The following is a 17,660-nucleotide window of genomic DNA, read 5'->3' on the forward strand; positions in this document are numbered from 1 at the left end:
GTATGGATAAAATAACCAGTAGCATTAGAACGCCACAACGGAAATATGTTTCCATTTTCCGCATCGATGGAGAACCCATAATACCGCCATTGGTAGGTTTCTAACCGAATGAACATTTATGAGTGTGGAAGCAAAAAAGCTTCTGTAAAAAAATACATCAATACAACTGAAGCGTACAAATAACATACAGTTATTAACCATTGGCGTAGTGAAGCATTTTATGTTGGGAATACAGTGTACCAGCTATGGAACCTTATATATGGAATAATCCAATTTATTTATTTATTCCCTTTATCAAATAAAACTAAAGTGTCCAAGGCCGTTTTGCCTATTAAATATCATAGGAAAGTACAAGGTTCCAGAAGAGGAACTATGAAGGCCCATACCTACATATAGTGAACATTTCAAAAACATTAAGTTATTATTACTTTATTTTATTTGTGTTGAGCCATTATCCTTAGCTATATATAAGGGATAACATCCATTTTCGGGCGCTCAGAAGTTGTTAAACATCCTAGCATATTTTGAAGGTCCTAGAGGTATTTTTTAAACATCAGCCAAAATGTGGACGTTAGAAAGAATTCCCCAAAAGTTCTGGCAGCCACATCCATGTCAAAATATGGTGAAACTTTACCGTCGAATACAAGGCCATCAGTCGTAGCATCCTTAAATATGCAGCTCCGGTTCTTCCTTTTTGACCCATAGAGAATAAATTTCCAAACACCCCAAAATAATGCGCTACGAATTGCAACGTGTTGTATTCCAAAGAAGAGCATCAATCACCTATCAAGTGAAGCTACATAATGTCAGCTGCCATGCCATGCCAACCGTCAATAGATTGTCGATAGCTACCTTTGTAAAAAAAATGAGAAGGTATTCCTTCTGATTAGGAGACAATTCCAGTCGTAAGGAAGTAAGCCATTTTGTAACTGACAGTCGGAAGGATTCCAACATCGTGTACACTGGCTAACCCTGTCAAGGCTTCTACTAAAGTTGTGACTACGGGTTCCCACATAACAGGAACAAAAAAGTCCAACATCGAGTCAGAAGCAACAAACATTTTCGAAATTTCCCCAAACCTCTTGGCAATGAAGAGAATGAAGTCGACAGATGAACACCGGCCTGCTGTAAAAGGCCATCGTTGCTACAGACTATGTAACCCTCTGTCTCGTATGCATCGACAGGATCCTTCGAAGCCAACAACAAAACATAACGTTACCAAATAAGTCGGAAATGTTCGCAGTCATTGACGGCTAATCATCATTGACATGCTCGTTGAAAACCTTGAAAAATAGTCTTTAAAAAATACACGCCTGTTATAGACCTTGAAAATATGTCTTTAGTTTTTAAAAAATCCACGCTTGTTGTAAACCTTGAAAAAATTCTTTAAAAAATCCACGCTTGTTGTAAACCTTGAAAAAATTCTTTAAAAAATCCACGCTTGTTGTAAACCTTGAAAAAATTCTTTAAAAAATCCACGCTTGTTGTAAACCTTGAAAAAATTCTTTAAAAAATCCACGCTTGTTGTAAACCTTGAAAAAATTCTTTAAAAATTCCACTCTTGTTGAAGACCTTGAAAATATGTCTTTAGTTTTTAAAAAATCCACGCTTGTTGTAAACCTTGAAAATATGTCTTTAGTTTTTAAAAAATCCACGCTTGTTGTAAACCTTGAAAAAATTCTTTAAAAAATCCACGCTTGTTGTAAACCTTAAAAAAATTCTTTAAAAAATCCACGCTTGTTGTAGACCTTGAAAAATATCCTTTAAAAATCAACGCTTATTATAGCCCCTGAAAATTATAACCTCAAAAAGTACATGCTTGTGTTAGTCATTTAATACAATATTTTTTTTTAAATCCGACTTGTCGATATAATGCTGCCACTTGACTGCAAAAACACTGAGTTTCTAATTTTAGTTTATAAGAGCCGTTACGAACACCCTGGAATCTTAAAAAAATTCAATCATAAGTTTCAAATATTTAAAACCTAATGACCGATTTCTCTGTCCAAAGTGTAAAATATTTTCACTACGCCAATGTGTATTTTAAATGAAGCGCAACGAAATAAACATACATAAAACTATTGCCTCATATAGTTATGCAAACGATTATAATTTTCTTGTTTTTCTTGCTATCTTGCTTTTTCTTCTTGTTATTCTAGATGACTTCAGAGAAAATAAGACAAATGCAAAAATACAAAGAAAAAGCCATGAAAATCGAACAGCGTTTGAAGGAACGAAAATTGCAAAAGAACAAAGAAACGGCAACAACAACAGCATTTAATAACGAAGTTCATTGTGATACACCACGTTCATCAATAGCCACCACAACACCTGGCGATAATTTATCTCATAGGTCACAGGATTCATATGATCAACGATTAAAAGAATCTGAAGAATCAATGTTGCTACTCAAGGACATTATACGAAGACAATCGGAACAATATGAAAGTGTTAATGAAGATAAACTGAAAAAATTGCAAAAATCAGAAATACTTATTTATGATAATTCGAAAAATGAAGTTATCAAACAAATACCACATAATGATGAGAATAAATCTTCACACAATGTAATGGAAAATCAAGATAATGATTTTATCGAAACAAATGTGACCTATACGTTGCCAAGAAAACCCAATTATTTGGAGTTAAGTGGTATCAATGATACCATAAAATCAATACCCTCAATATGCATTAACCCACCAACACCCTTAATGCCAAATCGTTCAATTTGTGAACCATTGCCAGTTAAATGTAACAATCACGATAGTTTCTTTGTCACTGAAACAAAACATATTCGCCAACATTCGACAGATGATTCCAGTTCGGATGACAGCTGTAATAGTATGTACACGCATAGTGAGAAGAAAATACCACCACCAGTGCCAGAGAGAACTTACAAATTACCACGCAGTTCTAAAATCCATGATTTAAAATCCTACAATAACACAACAAATGTTTCGGCTAAAATTCAACAATACCAAGCAATTAGCAGTGAGCATTCAACTCCGCGTGTTACACCCAATGCCAGTCCTAAGAAACAATCCCAAGAAGTGTCGAATATGGGAACACCATCTGCAGTTATGAGTCGTTCAGCTACAAGTCCTTCAATTAAACTGGGCTCTTCAGCAACTAGGCCCCTAACTGTCACGGATTCCTCACAAATATCACCTGATAATGGTCTTGTGAGATCTTCATCTTTCACCCTGGAAGGTCCATCAAAAGCCTTAATCGATCATATGCGACAGCAAAGATCTATAAGCGATAGAACTCCTACAACTTTGAATTCCAATAAAACCACCATTTCACCACCCAAAGAAAGCTTCACCACAACAAAGAAAGTTTCACCACCATCTAGACTTCATCGGGATACAATCGAATCAAAGGCCAAACGTGTACAGAAAGTTGAACTTAAGCCAACACGACAAAAAATCCAACAAAAGACCTCTCAACACAAAATGGCTCAGTCAGCCGTTGCCTCTATATCACCATACAAATCAAAATCGGCTTCTTCATTTCCCAAACATAGTAGTACAATAAATTTGTACAAAACAAAAAAGTCGCCATATGACACACCAACATCTACAAGAATTTCCCCAACCACACCATCATCTGCAAAGAATACTGGTCAAACCAGGAAGTCGCCACCCTCATCATCGGCATCATCAACGGCTTCAAGCCAACGAACAATAAATAAATCTAAATCATCCAGAACCAACCAAACAGCAAATTCAAATCAAACCTCTAACACCACAATCTCACCCGAAAAAGAAGTCGTAACACAAATGGATAAAATGCAAAGGGAGAAATTCCTAAAACTACTCAAACAACAGGAAGAAGAACAACGCAAACTTAAGGAATCATTTGAATTACAGCAAAAACTTCTCATTGAGCAATTAAATAAAGAAATGGCCACAGTTCCGGTGTCCGTAACGCCTAAACACACTACACACCATGAATCGAACACCTCAAGATTTTCCCCCGAAGAAACTACTCTCAACGACATATCACATGATAATAGTTCCATATTACCTTCGCATATAAAAGATGATGATAAAAATACCTCCATCTATCCACAAGTGCCTCCTCTAGCTATATCGAATTTATCTTCAATGGATCATTCAAATGCCAATACCTCAATGGAATCAGCAACGTCAACACGTTATAGTGGCCACTATATAGATCAGAGTACATATCGTACAGATTCGTTGGCAGACGATGAAGACGTGCTAACGCCCATCGAACAACGTTATACTACAATTACGAATAATGCAAATTCTTCATCACGTCGTCGTCTTTTCCCCCAGGAACATATGATGACGACAACACCATCTACTGCTACATCCATGGATTGTAACTCATCCTCTTCCATGAGACCTCTAACATTCACACCACCAAGCAACAATCATCATTTAAATGAAACTTTACAGCAGCAACAACAAAATACTAAGAATTCGGTTAAAGGTTTCAGTGCAGTGACAACGGGTAGCGTCAACAGTAAACGTGTAAGTTTTTGTTTTTTATTGATTTCATTTTTTTCAGTTTTGTGTTTTTTGTTTATAATTTATTTTTATACCTTCCGCCATAAGAGTTTAGGGGTGTGTACATTTTGTGATTCATTTGCTTAAGGTCGCATTAGTTTTTATATTTATGGTCAGGTTAAATCTACGAGTTCTCTGTTTATCCTTTGAAATCAATGTCGAACTCTATTTTGTTAGATAAGATATAGCCTTAGAATATTAGCTGTAATTTGGCTTTTTGAGATTTGTTGAGGATAAAAAACTATCGGAATGTAGTGTGGCCCATGCCGCAACACTATAGCACTATAGTGAATATCCGACTGGCACTAGGGGATTTCAATACCCATCACGAATTATGGTATTCTGTCCTAGTTAATGTTTAGAGGGACAGCTTTGGCGAGGAAAGAAATAGATCGGCGTAAATTGGAATTGCTCTTAGGACGTACAAGGATGAGCTGTCTAGGAATAAAGAAGGCAATTGGAGGAAATTCGTAAATGACTATAGAGAAATCCATATATATCTTATATACATATATAGGTTGACATTGACACGGGGGATGCGTACCAACTCTACGACAAACATCTGGGAAGTTTCTTACCGGGTTCGTAGACTACGCCATTTCCTCTACATTGTTTATGGATTGGGGGAGCCTCCGAGTTTGAATCGCAAAGAAGTTGCGGACAGTTTTACCGGGTCAGAAGTTGTGGTTTTGCTTAAGTCACTTGATCGAGTGATCTGCACTCATAACGGGGCATAAGTCTTCTTACAGTTCTTGAAAATGATTTGGATTATGGTGACACGGCTTGAGAATGCTACAATGAAGGTACGTCCTTGTATCAGTTCGGTTTTACCGAAGGTCATGGATTTCATTTGTGGATTTCACATAGCGTGCTCACAAGGATGTCGGAGATCGGTTGCAGGGAAACAGCTCTTTGGGCTGGTTATTTCCGAGATAGGAAGGCATGTGTCGTGGAGCCAGTGTTTCGGTCTGGAGGGATTTGCGGATGTGCTCACAGGAACCTTATGATGGATCCTCTGTTGCGGGAGCCTGTTGCCTAATTCAAGGATTGTGCATATACTTACGACTTGCTCATCATGATTGAATTGAAAATAGGTGATTGGTCTGAGCATTATTCATACCAGAACAGTATATAGAATACCAGAATGTTGTACTCGAGGACCATAGCAGGATAAAAACATCTACTTGCTAAAATTCTCCGGGATATAGAAGGATCGTCCTTTTGCTAATAAAAATAATTTGGGAAACGACCCGACTCGGTCAACGTCTGTCACCTCAGTCCATTGTGTAAAAGCAGTATGGCTGCTACAACAACACGTGTGATTAACTGAGGATCCCTGTTTCATTGTACAGACTGCAAATATTAGTTATAATAGTAGTATCTTTGGCTATGAAGTTGGGTAGAGACTATAGTCTGTGGCTATGAACTTGACCGAAGGTGTCGGTAGAACGGATGTCAGGGCCATTATGACTGCGGACCTAGCCTGGCAGTTGGTATTGGCGCTTCGGGGAGCATTGTGCTGAAGGTGACTTAAACCTAAATCGCAGGTAGAGCTTTGGCTCGGTGTGGAGTTGCATTACAACCGGGTGCCTGACCCATAGAAAGGCAGGAGTTTTTGATGGGCTCTGCTCCTCATCCAAGTTGATCACGTCCAAATACGTGTGATCGATTGGTACCTGTAATTTGGTGTGGGGGCATACTGTAAGCATCTCTGTCATAATCTTAATGAATAGCTTCCCCCAGTTAGTTACAGTCAACATAGATCTTACTGATCATAAGAGGGGTCCAAAGGAACAAGCGTGAACCTCTAGATAAATACGCGCCACAATTGCATTTTTATAGTTTCTATGTAACATTTTCCCCAGATTTTTAGCATTTTGAGTTCTTAATGTCACATATATTGGTATAGCTCCCATATAACAACGGTACCATTTAATTTATAACAACGGCACAATTTTATTTATTTTTTGAAACCGAGAGGGGGCGGGAGGTATATCCTTAAACGATAAAGATTTCGTTTTCAAAAGAAGACTGAAATCGGTCATGCCTGCAAAAAATCGTACTCTTCGTAAATGATTTGGATTTGTTGAATATTAAATTATTTATGGTGGAAGGTATGACATTTCGGCATGATCGAATATAATGTATTTTTTACGTTTTTTGTTATTATTTATTAATGTTTTATTAAATTCTTAAATACATATTATTTTTCTTGTTACTTTCTTATCAATGCTTCAGTACTAATATTTATATTGCAATTCTGGAATAATATCAAGTACAATTACTAATAACAATAATAACTCAAGACTAACACATGGGATACTAACAACTGGATCAATCAATAACTGCATCATTTACCATACTAACTTCACAACAAATTTGCTCCAATTTCAAATATGCTCATCTAACAAAAAAGTGCCTTAATTAATTAGTTAAACAAACGATATTTTTACTATAAATTTGTATGAGAAATTGTTATATACATATATTTAAATATTCTATTAACCACCCTACAACTATATATTATCAATAAATTCTATATTTAGCACCAAGTGCATTTTGTTAGTTCGTATGTATCTACCGATTGTAAAAAACATTTTGCATTGTTAAATAAACTAATAAAAAATTTTGAAAATTATCGACCTTTTGAATAGGAAATACATCAAATGAATGTTTTACATGCGGCAGCCACGACCATAAATGCTTATGCTCGTGGCTTTCTCGTGAGACGTCTCTTCAAGACGGAACAAATTCAACGTATCGTACAAACAATACACGATACATTGATATTTGTTTTGAATTTACATCTGGAGACATGTGAAAACCCCAATGAAGCGAATAATCCAACAAATATAAAACTCAAGGCCAGGCTTTTACAGCAGGTGAGATCAATGTTTATATGTAATTAATTTAAATATGTTTTAAATAATCGTTTTAATAGCTTTCATCTGCAACCCAAACATTGCATGTGGTACTCTTTCAAACATCCATTAAAGAGAGAATGGATATTATTGCACAGGATCGAAAACGTATTAAACACAAATTACTAATGACTATGAGTCGTAACAGGTATTTATTATTTCACTAAGAAAATACGAGAAATCCTCTATATAGAATGCAAACTAGTTTGATTGGGTATAATTATAGATTTTTTTTTAAAATAATATGACAATTCAGAGACCACAAGCATAGGTAAAAATTGGCACCAGGTCTGATAAATTACTTAAAAATGAAACCTGACATACGAGCTTTTAAAATTCTTGATAAAAAATTATTTGGGCAACCGTGGCGTAGACCCTTACTGAAAAAATAAATAACTATCAACACCTACACTAGATACATACTTTAAATTGTGTCTCCTCCTGACGCCAGTGCATCATCTTCATGAGGAAACGATGATTATTCTCGTCTATCGACACTGCAAAATGTTGTCGAAGTAGTATCTGCTTGGGTGTTAGAGAAAGTCTCAAAGGTGTCTCTACATCAACAGGCCTATCAGGCAGCTCTTAAAATAATTTATATAGATAATGACACCCAGGCAGTTCATAGACTTCATAAGATCTGAACGCTCCACTTTCCTGCACCTTTATTCACTGCGCTACAGTGTAATCCATCCCCTGACAGCTTAAAGGAATTTCCATAAAATCGTTATTGGCCAATGAACGTGACGATCTTCGTACGATCATTGTAGATCCGAGGTTGAGAGAACTTAATCTTAAAGTAAACATACTAGCATGCTAGCATAAAAAAGTGGCTTGACAATGCAACATTGTGACCGGAACAAGTAAATTCTGACCAACGGTTATGTCAATTTCGAACCCGGAAAGGAATTAACATCAATACTACAGGCCTTCAGTAGCAAAGACATTTATGGCGCTAAACCTCTCATGAATGGGAATAGTTTTCCAGAGGTCCTTAATATGTTCCCTACTACGCCACAACCCAATAGTTATGGTGACTTTTGACCTATCGAGGGACTTCGATACCGTTAACCTTAACAAGCTGTTCGAGAACATAGAACAAGTTTCTTCCCCGTGAGGAATATGAAAATAACCGCCACCAAATTCACAGCCGCACTGTTCGCCATTTGGACTGCTGAAATGAAGCTCCTGAAAATAATGGTCGAAGTAGAACAGATTCTGATCACCAATTGCCCTAATATATTGGGTTAACGTTCGACATGTCTTTAAATTCGTCTGAGCAAAACCCTGCTATTTGCGATAGAATCAAGGTCATTAAAGCGATAGCAAAGCCTACTATAAGCTATATATCGGTCAGTTATCTATCATATCCACTGCGTATAACTGTCAAAAGGGTGTCTCCTTATGACACCAGTGGACCATCTTCATGAGGATGCAGTACATGATTGGGTGTTATCGTCGGGAACACCCCTGCCATTTACTTGTAGAAAGGCTTTTCCACTCAGACAAATGTACCTCAAGATCAACAGGTCTATCAGTCTGGTTTGAATAGCATTCATACAGAAGCAATCGCTTAGGTAGTGGAACAGTGCTGTATGAATGCCATACTCGCCGACCATCTACCATACGTAGCACCAGAGGAGAAGCAGATGCGCAGACAAACCATACCATAGCTAACATCAGGATGGTGCAACCTCCTCAATTCCTATTTGGCCCAGCATGAGGATTTGTTCCACAATATGAAATTTTGCTCTTCAACTGATCAGGCTTAGTTACCGAGTCCTTACCATCGTAAGAGACTATGCCATGGCCGACCTCAAATCTTCATAATCTCTTTTTTCTATGGAGCCGAATTTTAATACCCCCTTCTTCTAAAAATAATAAAAACAATATATGCGATTTTTTGACTGATGCTGGTGAGGCTCCCTTGGCAACCTCTACAAGGTAAGAATTCAATCAACTCACACTGGGCCATTCTTTTGCCTCAACCCCAATGCCTGGAGAGGCAGACGAACCTTCTCCTTAAACTTATATAGAAAACCGGGATGCTCTCCGCCTTAGTCAGCAAAGCGTCCCGAATCAACTTTGGGACGACTCTCTCTTGACAAACGAGGAAGACGTCATGGATTCTACTGCGATTAGCACTACAGTGACTAACACAATAGCTTCCTGGTGACTCCACCAAATCAAGGTAAGTCCTCTCAGACAATGAGTAGGGACGCAAACCCTGGCGAGGAAGAGGATAATAACTTCACCTCCACGGCCTGTAGTGAAGTTTCGAGACTTCTGAGGTGCATACTGGGGCTGATGAGCTTCCCATCGTCATGAACCGAGTTAGCGTCAAAGAGTTCTTTGAATAGAAGATTAACCGGATAGCGTTTAATTACTGCAACCAGTTTATCGGACTGGATAGAGACTCGATTACGGATAAGAAGTTCTTCTAATTAAGTTCTTTAAATTCATCCGGAAGTTCTCCAGGAACTAAACCAATGATATTGCGTGTGACTTCTTAATTCATAGAATCCCTACATTACTTGCGAAGTCCACCACAGTAGCCCCTCTAAAAGAGGAGAATACTGTGAGTGGCCTGAGTACAACTAGGACGATGATGGCTAGGACTTCTCCGCCTTCAGCATTCCCCAAGGAGCGATGAGCGATGAGAAATCTCTGAAGCCATCATCCACTGCAACTGAGGGTAAGGGTCTGTCAAAGTCATCACCAAGGAAAGCCCGTAAAAAGGCCTCCAGAAAAGCTGATAAGTCACAACCTTCCTCTGTAAATCCGCCCACTGCCGAAAACGAAATCCAAGGTTATGACAATTGGGCAGTTGTTGGTGCATAAACCAAAGGTGGCGAACACAAAGCGTGTGCTCGCGAGCGGTATGTTAACTTAAGATGGCGTGAAAGTAACTGCTAAATAGTAATCATAGAGTTAGTTGTTTTGAACGTCAATGTTGACTTTGCATTATAAAATAAATTTCACAATAAATAGAAAATTGTCGAATGAGATTTGTTTGCACTCTATTGCTATATTCAAAATTTAATAAATGTTACTCCTTCATTTTTCCATATTTTTCAGTTCATCAAGAAAAACTCCACGCATTCCAGTTTAAACAAATCTTCGAAGAAGCGAATAATTTATTTTTGTCGAAGTAGTGGAACAAAATTTGAATTAAACTACTAACAAAGTAAAATAATCTATCGCACAAAACACAAGCATTTAATTATACGATAGAACATAATTACAAACATACGTATATTTATATATTTTCTAAACAAAACATATTTAACAAGCATTTAAATAAAAAAAGAGTTTGAAACTCAATATATATGTTTTTTTGTAATGAACTAAATGAAGAAGAGCATTAATAAAAAATACACAATAAAAACAAACAACTAATTTTAATGACACGAAGGTGCAGCATATTGATTAAGCTTTTTCAAATCTTCCATGCTGTAGCGTAACAACATTGAGGAACATTCATTTTTAGTTTGGGAATCATTCGATGACGATAACTTATTTCCGATATCGTTCTTTAAAAATGTTAAGGGTTTCTGTGGGGTTTCATTGGGGTTTTCTGAATTGGATGATTTTGTTAGAATTTCATTAATTTTTAAACAATTTTGTAAAATTTCTTCACGAGTCTTGGAGGACTTATCTTTATCATTAGCAGTGGTATCAGATGCTGCCCGTCCAATGGCGATATGTGTTTCCATATGCTTTGGTATTTTACGTTCACATTCAATATCATTTTCCTTCTTGTATTCATTGACGGCCTTTGCAAATGGATAAAGTGGCCGACCTTTTTGTTGTGCATCTTCAATGAGATTTTTGGCATAATCGAAGAAGAATTTATCTTCCTGATCGGCCTTATCCTCATTACATGTAATATTGGCTTGTTTCTGAGCCAATCTATTACGTTGATTCTCTTCAATTTGTTTGTGAAGGAATTCCCGCATTTCCCGGGCATTTGCCAAACGTTCTTGTTGCTGTTTCTCGGCAAATTTCTGATTGACTTCTTCGTTCTTGAATCGTTGTGCCATTTCGAAGCGTTTTTCTTCGTCTGCCCGACGTCGTGCCTCTTTCTGTTGTTCCATTTCTTTGAGATAGGCTTCGATGCGTGCCTTCTTTGCCGCCTTATCTTTTCGAATTTTCTCTTGCTCCTCGGCGGTGAATTTCAGTTGCATTGTGGATATATCACGGCGTACACGTTCCGATTCCTTGGCCTCAGTGTTATCTTCAATGGCAGATAGTTTCTTAACTTGTTCTTCGATCTTTTGCTGTTGATCGTCGGCAATCTTTTTGGTTTGTTCGGTGCGCAAGGCATCCAATTGGCGTTTCCCGGCATTGTACACACAGCATAGGCGATCCTCAACTTCATCGGTTAGTTTTTCGCCTGAGAAAAGGAAATATATGATATCATTCTGTACAGCACAATCGAATATAAAATAAAAGTACAGTCTAAATTGTTTATAACGACATAGATTTTAGCGATAATTCGGTTATAACGACAATATCATAAAGAGGGTTTCCCCTATTTCGTTATAAACGATTTCAACTGTATTGTAACCTACGCATTCTACGCTGCTCGACCATTTTCATAGCTTCCAAGGCATTCTTACGCTGTGCCTCACGTTTCTTTTCCATTAAGACCCGTTCTCTTTCCATTTGGGCCTTCATCTCGACATCATAAGTTGTCCGCACCAATTGCTGCTCCTTTAGCTGATGTTTCTTTTGTTCGTTGCGCACCTTTTCCTTTTCATGTATTGTCTGCAGTAATTCCTCCTTGTAGGCATTGGCATTCTTTTGTCTCTGGATCAGACGTTGTTGTTCCTCATTGATCCATGACATTGCCTGATCCTGACACTGGATTTTTGCTTCACATTCTTGTTTTTTCACAGCCTTTTTAAATTCTTCATTGATGTCCCGCTGAACGTTGCGAGCACGCAAAACTTCACTTTGCAGTGCTGCGGTGTGCAGTTGTCTTGGTCCCGGCTTCAGTTTTTCAATTAATTGTTGAGCTTTGGCAATTTTTTCACGACGTTTTTGAGCCTCATTTTCTTTGGTTTGTTCGTATGATTCCTTGGCTGGGAAAACGGAGAATTCAACAGGAAATAAATAAAATTAAATTGGCCATTAATTTTTGTAATCAAATATCATCTCCCAGACAACTATAGCCGAGCATATAGAGTATAATGATGCCAAATCGGAATGAAGCTTTCGATTGAGATACTGGTCAACGTTGGATGTTTACTTTTGAAATCGTCTTAACAATTCACTGCTATTTTCGAATAGATCAGAATTATAAATAGGGATCTAACCTTGGATTCATAAAAAGGGACATTTTCGATCCCTAAAAATTGTAGAATAGAATGTTACGCTTAGAATAAACTGAATACAACTTTTTAAGGTAAGTCCGGAAGGAGGAATAAAGTTCTTAAGGAGTTATTGAAAATGATTGGCATATTTTTTGACGTGAAACAGTAACAGGACACGAAGTCCTTATAATACAAACAATTCTCCATGATAGTCGGAGAATTCGGTCACTGCGAAATTTCCAAAAGAGATGGGAACCTTTATATGATGACAATGCCAATGAAAATTTTTTATTTGACTAAATAAAATACTGACACCCAGTTAGAAGCCTTTGGGTGAGATCCATGTCCAAAATTTACCTATATCGAAACTTCGAGACTCAAACCTACAATATACCGAACGAGAATCCGAAATGCCAAATCAAAACATGGACCCATTTCGATATTCTTCTGCAAAAATATTTTTTGCTTTCCGAGAACCCGCGTCAACTTTTTAAAGAATCAGTTTCTGAGTCGATTTATGCATGTCCATCCGTGCGCCTGTTTGTCTCATGTTATATTGTAAACAAAGTACAGGTCGCATTTATGATCCGATTTGGATGAAATTTTATACAACACATCTGTTTGGTCCAAGGATGAAACCTATTGGAAAAAATCGGTTCAGATTTAGATATAACTCCAATATATATTTTCATCCGATTTAATGTAAATGGTGTACTAAAGTCCCTGTATGTCTTACGATATGGACGAAATTTTGCATAACGCAATGAATTAAGTCCTGAATGATGTGTGTTAAGTTTCGTGAAAATCGGTTCAGATTTGGATATAGCTCCTATATATATTTTTCTCCAATTTTAAGTTAAGTTTATGTTACTGATGCACCAAAGTCCCAAAATATGGCCGATAGGCACAAAACGTACTGAAATAAGTATAACCTAACCTGTGACAAGTTTCATTGCAATCGGTTCAGATTTAGATATAGCTCCCATATATAGTATTGTCCGATTTTAAGTAAATGTTGCACCAAAGATCCAATGTTAGGCCGATTGCCACAACATTTTGCACACCGTACCGAATTAGGTCCAAATTAATGTGTGCAAAGTTATATACAAATCGGATCGGATTTAGATATAGCCAATATATGTTTTCGTTCGATTTTAAGTAAATGGTGTACCAAAGACCCAAAGTTAAAGCGATTGACACAAGATTTTGCACAACATGTCGAAGTTAGTATAACCTAATGTGAGAAAAGTTTCATTGAAAGCGGTGCAGATTTAAATATAGCTCCCATAGTTTCGTCCGATTTTAAGTTAATGGTTCAACAAAGACCCAATGTCGGCCGATTGGCAAAAAGGTTTGCACAAGGTACTGAAGTTAGTGTAGTCCAACGTGTATCAAATTTTGTTGAAATTGGTTCAGATTTAGATTTAGCTCATATATATATTTTCCTCTGATTTTAGGTAAATGAAGGCTCCAAGGATCTACGTACGATTTTAAGTAAATGGTGCACCAAACTCCCCATTTTTGTCAGATTGAGGCGAAATTTTGCACAACGTATACAATTGAGTATAGACTGACGTAATTGCTTTTTGTAGAAATGCAGACATAGCCCATATATTCGACCGACTTCATGTTTATTGGGTTTCAAATAATAATCCAAATGAAGAGTTTAGTATAGGTTATAGAATGGCATGATTATGGATTGATCTATTGATTGATTGATAGAGATAACATATTTTAGTTCATCCAATTTCATGTGAATGGTCCTTCGAAAATGCGACGTCTGTTAGAATGCAACTGTTGAATATACTCAAAGTGGTGATGGGTATCATATAGTCGGCCCCGTCCTACATTACTACTTTCCTTACTGGTTTTAATTTATTATTTTGAGTTTTCAGTGGGTGAAAAAGTTCTCTTCAAAAAAATTATAAATATCGGTCGGTTTGTGAAGGGTATCACAGAGTCAACCGTCTCATTTTTGTATTTTACTTATTGGTGTATACTATTCTCGGTTTGCTGAGCCCTTGTTTCCCTTATTGAACCGAGAATTGGTCTGAGGGCAAAAAAGTAGTCCTTCAGATCACCCAGATTAAAATTTTGTATACTTTCCATTTCCTTCCCATTACTTACCATCCTGAGTTTTCTTATACAAGTCATCTTTGATTTGTTGCATTTTTTGTTCCTGAGTCCGTTGCATGTTGCCTTTGAATTTTGCCACCAGTTTATCATTTTCTTCCTTGAGTTTTTCCAAACGTTGCTTTTCCTCGTCCAATTGTTGTTGTGTTTTGGATTTATCCATTGTTGTTGCATTGCTAATAATTTTATTATAACGCTGCGATGATAGAACAATTGGTTTTACATTACGACGATTATGTGACGATTCTTCCTTTTTGTTGTCCACTTTATGGTTGGACGTGAGGGATTTTTTAGTTTCCGTGGACATTGGAATTTAAAAAATAACACAAATTGTATTTTTCCAAATAATTGATAAATATTGCGTTTATTATTTCAAAATAATTTCCAATATTTGATATTTTCCAATGAAAGAATGAAAAAAGTGAGTGCCTACAAACACAACGGTTGCTGAGTTCTTTATTTTATTTTCAAAAAATAAATAACTTTGTTTCTAGGGTGATGGCAGGTTTGTTGTTTGGTCAAAATAAAGTTGTAGTAGCATTGTGAAATTTCCCGATCTTTGCATAGATAGAGTTGTTGTAATTTAAGACAATGTAAGCTTATAAATAATATGAGTTTTATTGTAAAAGCAACATATTTTAAATATTATTTTCTAAAGTTTAACAAAACCAAACAATAATGAATTAATTGAACAGCTGGCAACTCTTTAGATATGTTGTCGCAACCGTTGTGTGTATTGACGTTTATCTGTTGAAAACAGTGTTGCCAATGCACATGTAATTTCTTTGTCGATTTAAGGGCATTATAGTGCGAGACACGTGATACAACAAGTAAGGTAACCTCGTGTTCACATATGATCATTTTTTAATTTTGTCAAACATTTTTTTCATACTTTATTGGGAAATACACCAATTTGTCAGTTACAAAAGGCTTTTGGCTAATGAGGATAACTATATTTTGCTACGACTAAAATTTACGACTGATTTGACTTTTGAACCGAACTGAGCCGAATAAGATGATCACTGAACCGAATCCGAATAAGAAAATTTGGAATCGAATTACAAATGTCCGTCAGTCAACATCGAATATGGCCAATAGCAAATTTGCTCAAAAAAAATTTATAAAATGTAATCCAGACGTAGTATTCGATTTGAACCAAACTTTGAACCAAAAATAAGAGCTTGAACTCTTCTGAAAGAAGTGCTGGAAGTGTTTTTATTGAATAGCTAGAGGTTTGTATTACAAGAGCTTGAGAGAGAACCTGAGAGGTATTCCTATATTAGATCTTGAACTGTCCTTATAGAGGACCTGGAGGTCTTCACATAGAAGAGCTGGAGGTCTTATGGATAAGTTGAATGTCTTCTTTAGAAGAGCCGAAATCTTTTTAATTAAGAGCTATAAGTTTTCTAATTGAAGAGCTGTAAGCCTTCTTATGGAAGAACTTGGCGTCTTCTAATAGAAGAGCTTGAAGTCTTCTGATAGAAGTCTTCTCATATAAAAGAGTTGGTGATTTTCTTATAGAAGAGCTGGAAGTATATTGAAGCTTGAGGTCTTCACATAGAGGACCCGTAGATATCCATATAGTATATCTAGAGTTCTTCATTTTATCCTCGCACAATAACAAAAATGGGACGATGAATTATTTTGGTCAGGTTTTTGAATCGAATTGACTGTAGTTTGATATTGGGTGTGAAATCTCCATATCAAAATATTTACCAGGGTATAGCCTCCAAATACAACTACCGATCGATTATAATGTCAATCTCAAAAGACCCGCTCAATATCTACTAATAAAGCCACCCAGCAAACGAAAGACAGCTGACTAATGGGCTCGTTTAATGTGTTATAGGAACAGGACCATGATGCAATAATAAGGTGATGTATTAAAAAATATGTAGTTTTGTATCGACCATGTCAAATTTTTCCATATAATATTTCACATGGTTGGCAACATTGCACATCGAATTAATAGAAGTAGAAATTACGCACTTTGATAGTTAATCAAGTCATCAGCTGCGCTAAATGGACCACTTATTTATTGTGCCATGGTCAGGACTAATAATAAGGTCAGTTAGCAAGATCAGCTCTTTCTCAGGTTTGCTGCAAATAACATTATTGCGAATCTCAGAGTGAAAAACCCATGTTATATGTCAAAAATATTTTTTCACCAAATTACTCTCTCTCTCTCTTTTACCGAAATTTGTTGTAAAAAAACGTTATCGAACATCCTCAATGCCTATTCCACATGGTACAATTATAAAAGGTAACAGCAAATGCCAGCTGATTTGTTTCCAACTTAATACTAGTGTCAATATGAATTTGACAAATTATGTTGTTAAAAATCACCCAACAGGAAAATTGGGAACGCATACAATTTGAAATTGTTCTTTATTAAATATGCTCCCGTATTCAATTTACTCAATTTGCCTGCTGGGATAGTTGGAGGAAGCAAATATTTCTTCATTGAATAACTGGCCAGGGAATTGCCAGTTATTCAATTCAATTTTCATATGTGTTACACATATAAGTGGCAATAGCTCAATTACAGGAAAGATGTGGACGCGATAGAAATTCATTCATTCATATAAATATAATTTATTTGTTTGTTTACATTTTTCTGTCAAATGACGTTGACACTAGTATAACTTACAAAAACAAATTTCCATGTGGTTGTTGCATCGTTTGTTGTACAACATTTGCTGTTACCTTCTATTATTATACCATGCCTACTCCATTACACGAAGTTGCAT

At 36.5% G+C, this 17,660-nt stretch overlaps 2 protein-coding genes across 2 annotated transcripts; one reads left to right on the forward strand and one right to left on the reverse strand.

The window, feature by feature from the left end:
- Positions 1–2: 2 nt before the first annotated feature.
- Positions 3–10,300, forward strand: LOC133330279 (mucin-2). Its single transcript, XM_061538735.1, has 5 exons — positions 3–92; positions 2,160–4,502; positions 7,193–7,420; positions 7,480–7,607; positions 10,093–10,300. The coding sequence occupies exons 1-5, from the start codon at positions 3–5 to the stop codon at positions 10,298–10,300; spliced, it is 2,997 nt and encodes a 998-aa protein (XP_061394719.1).
- A 560-nt stretch (positions 10,301–10,860) lies between these two features.
- LOC133330280 (trichohyalin-like) lies at positions 10,861–15,217 on the reverse strand. Its single transcript, XM_061538736.1, has 3 exons — positions 14,905–15,217; positions 12,034–12,546; positions 10,861–11,855 (listed from the first exon to the last, which is right to left on the reverse strand). Exons 1-3 carry the CDS (start codon positions 15,215–15,217, stop codon positions 10,861–10,863), a joined length of 1,821 nt encoding a protein of 606 aa, XP_061394720.1.
- Positions 15,218–17,660: the final 2,443 nt, after the last annotated feature.

The sequence above is a fragment of the Musca vetustissima genome, unplaced genomic scaffold (assembly GCF_032173495.1).
Source record: "Musca vetustissima isolate MV318-11 ecotype Yass unplaced genomic scaffold, APGP_CSIRO_Mvet_v1 utg11733, whole genome shotgun sequence".
Taxonomy (NCBI): domain Eukaryota; kingdom Metazoa; phylum Arthropoda; class Insecta; order Diptera; family Muscidae; genus Musca; species Musca vetustissima.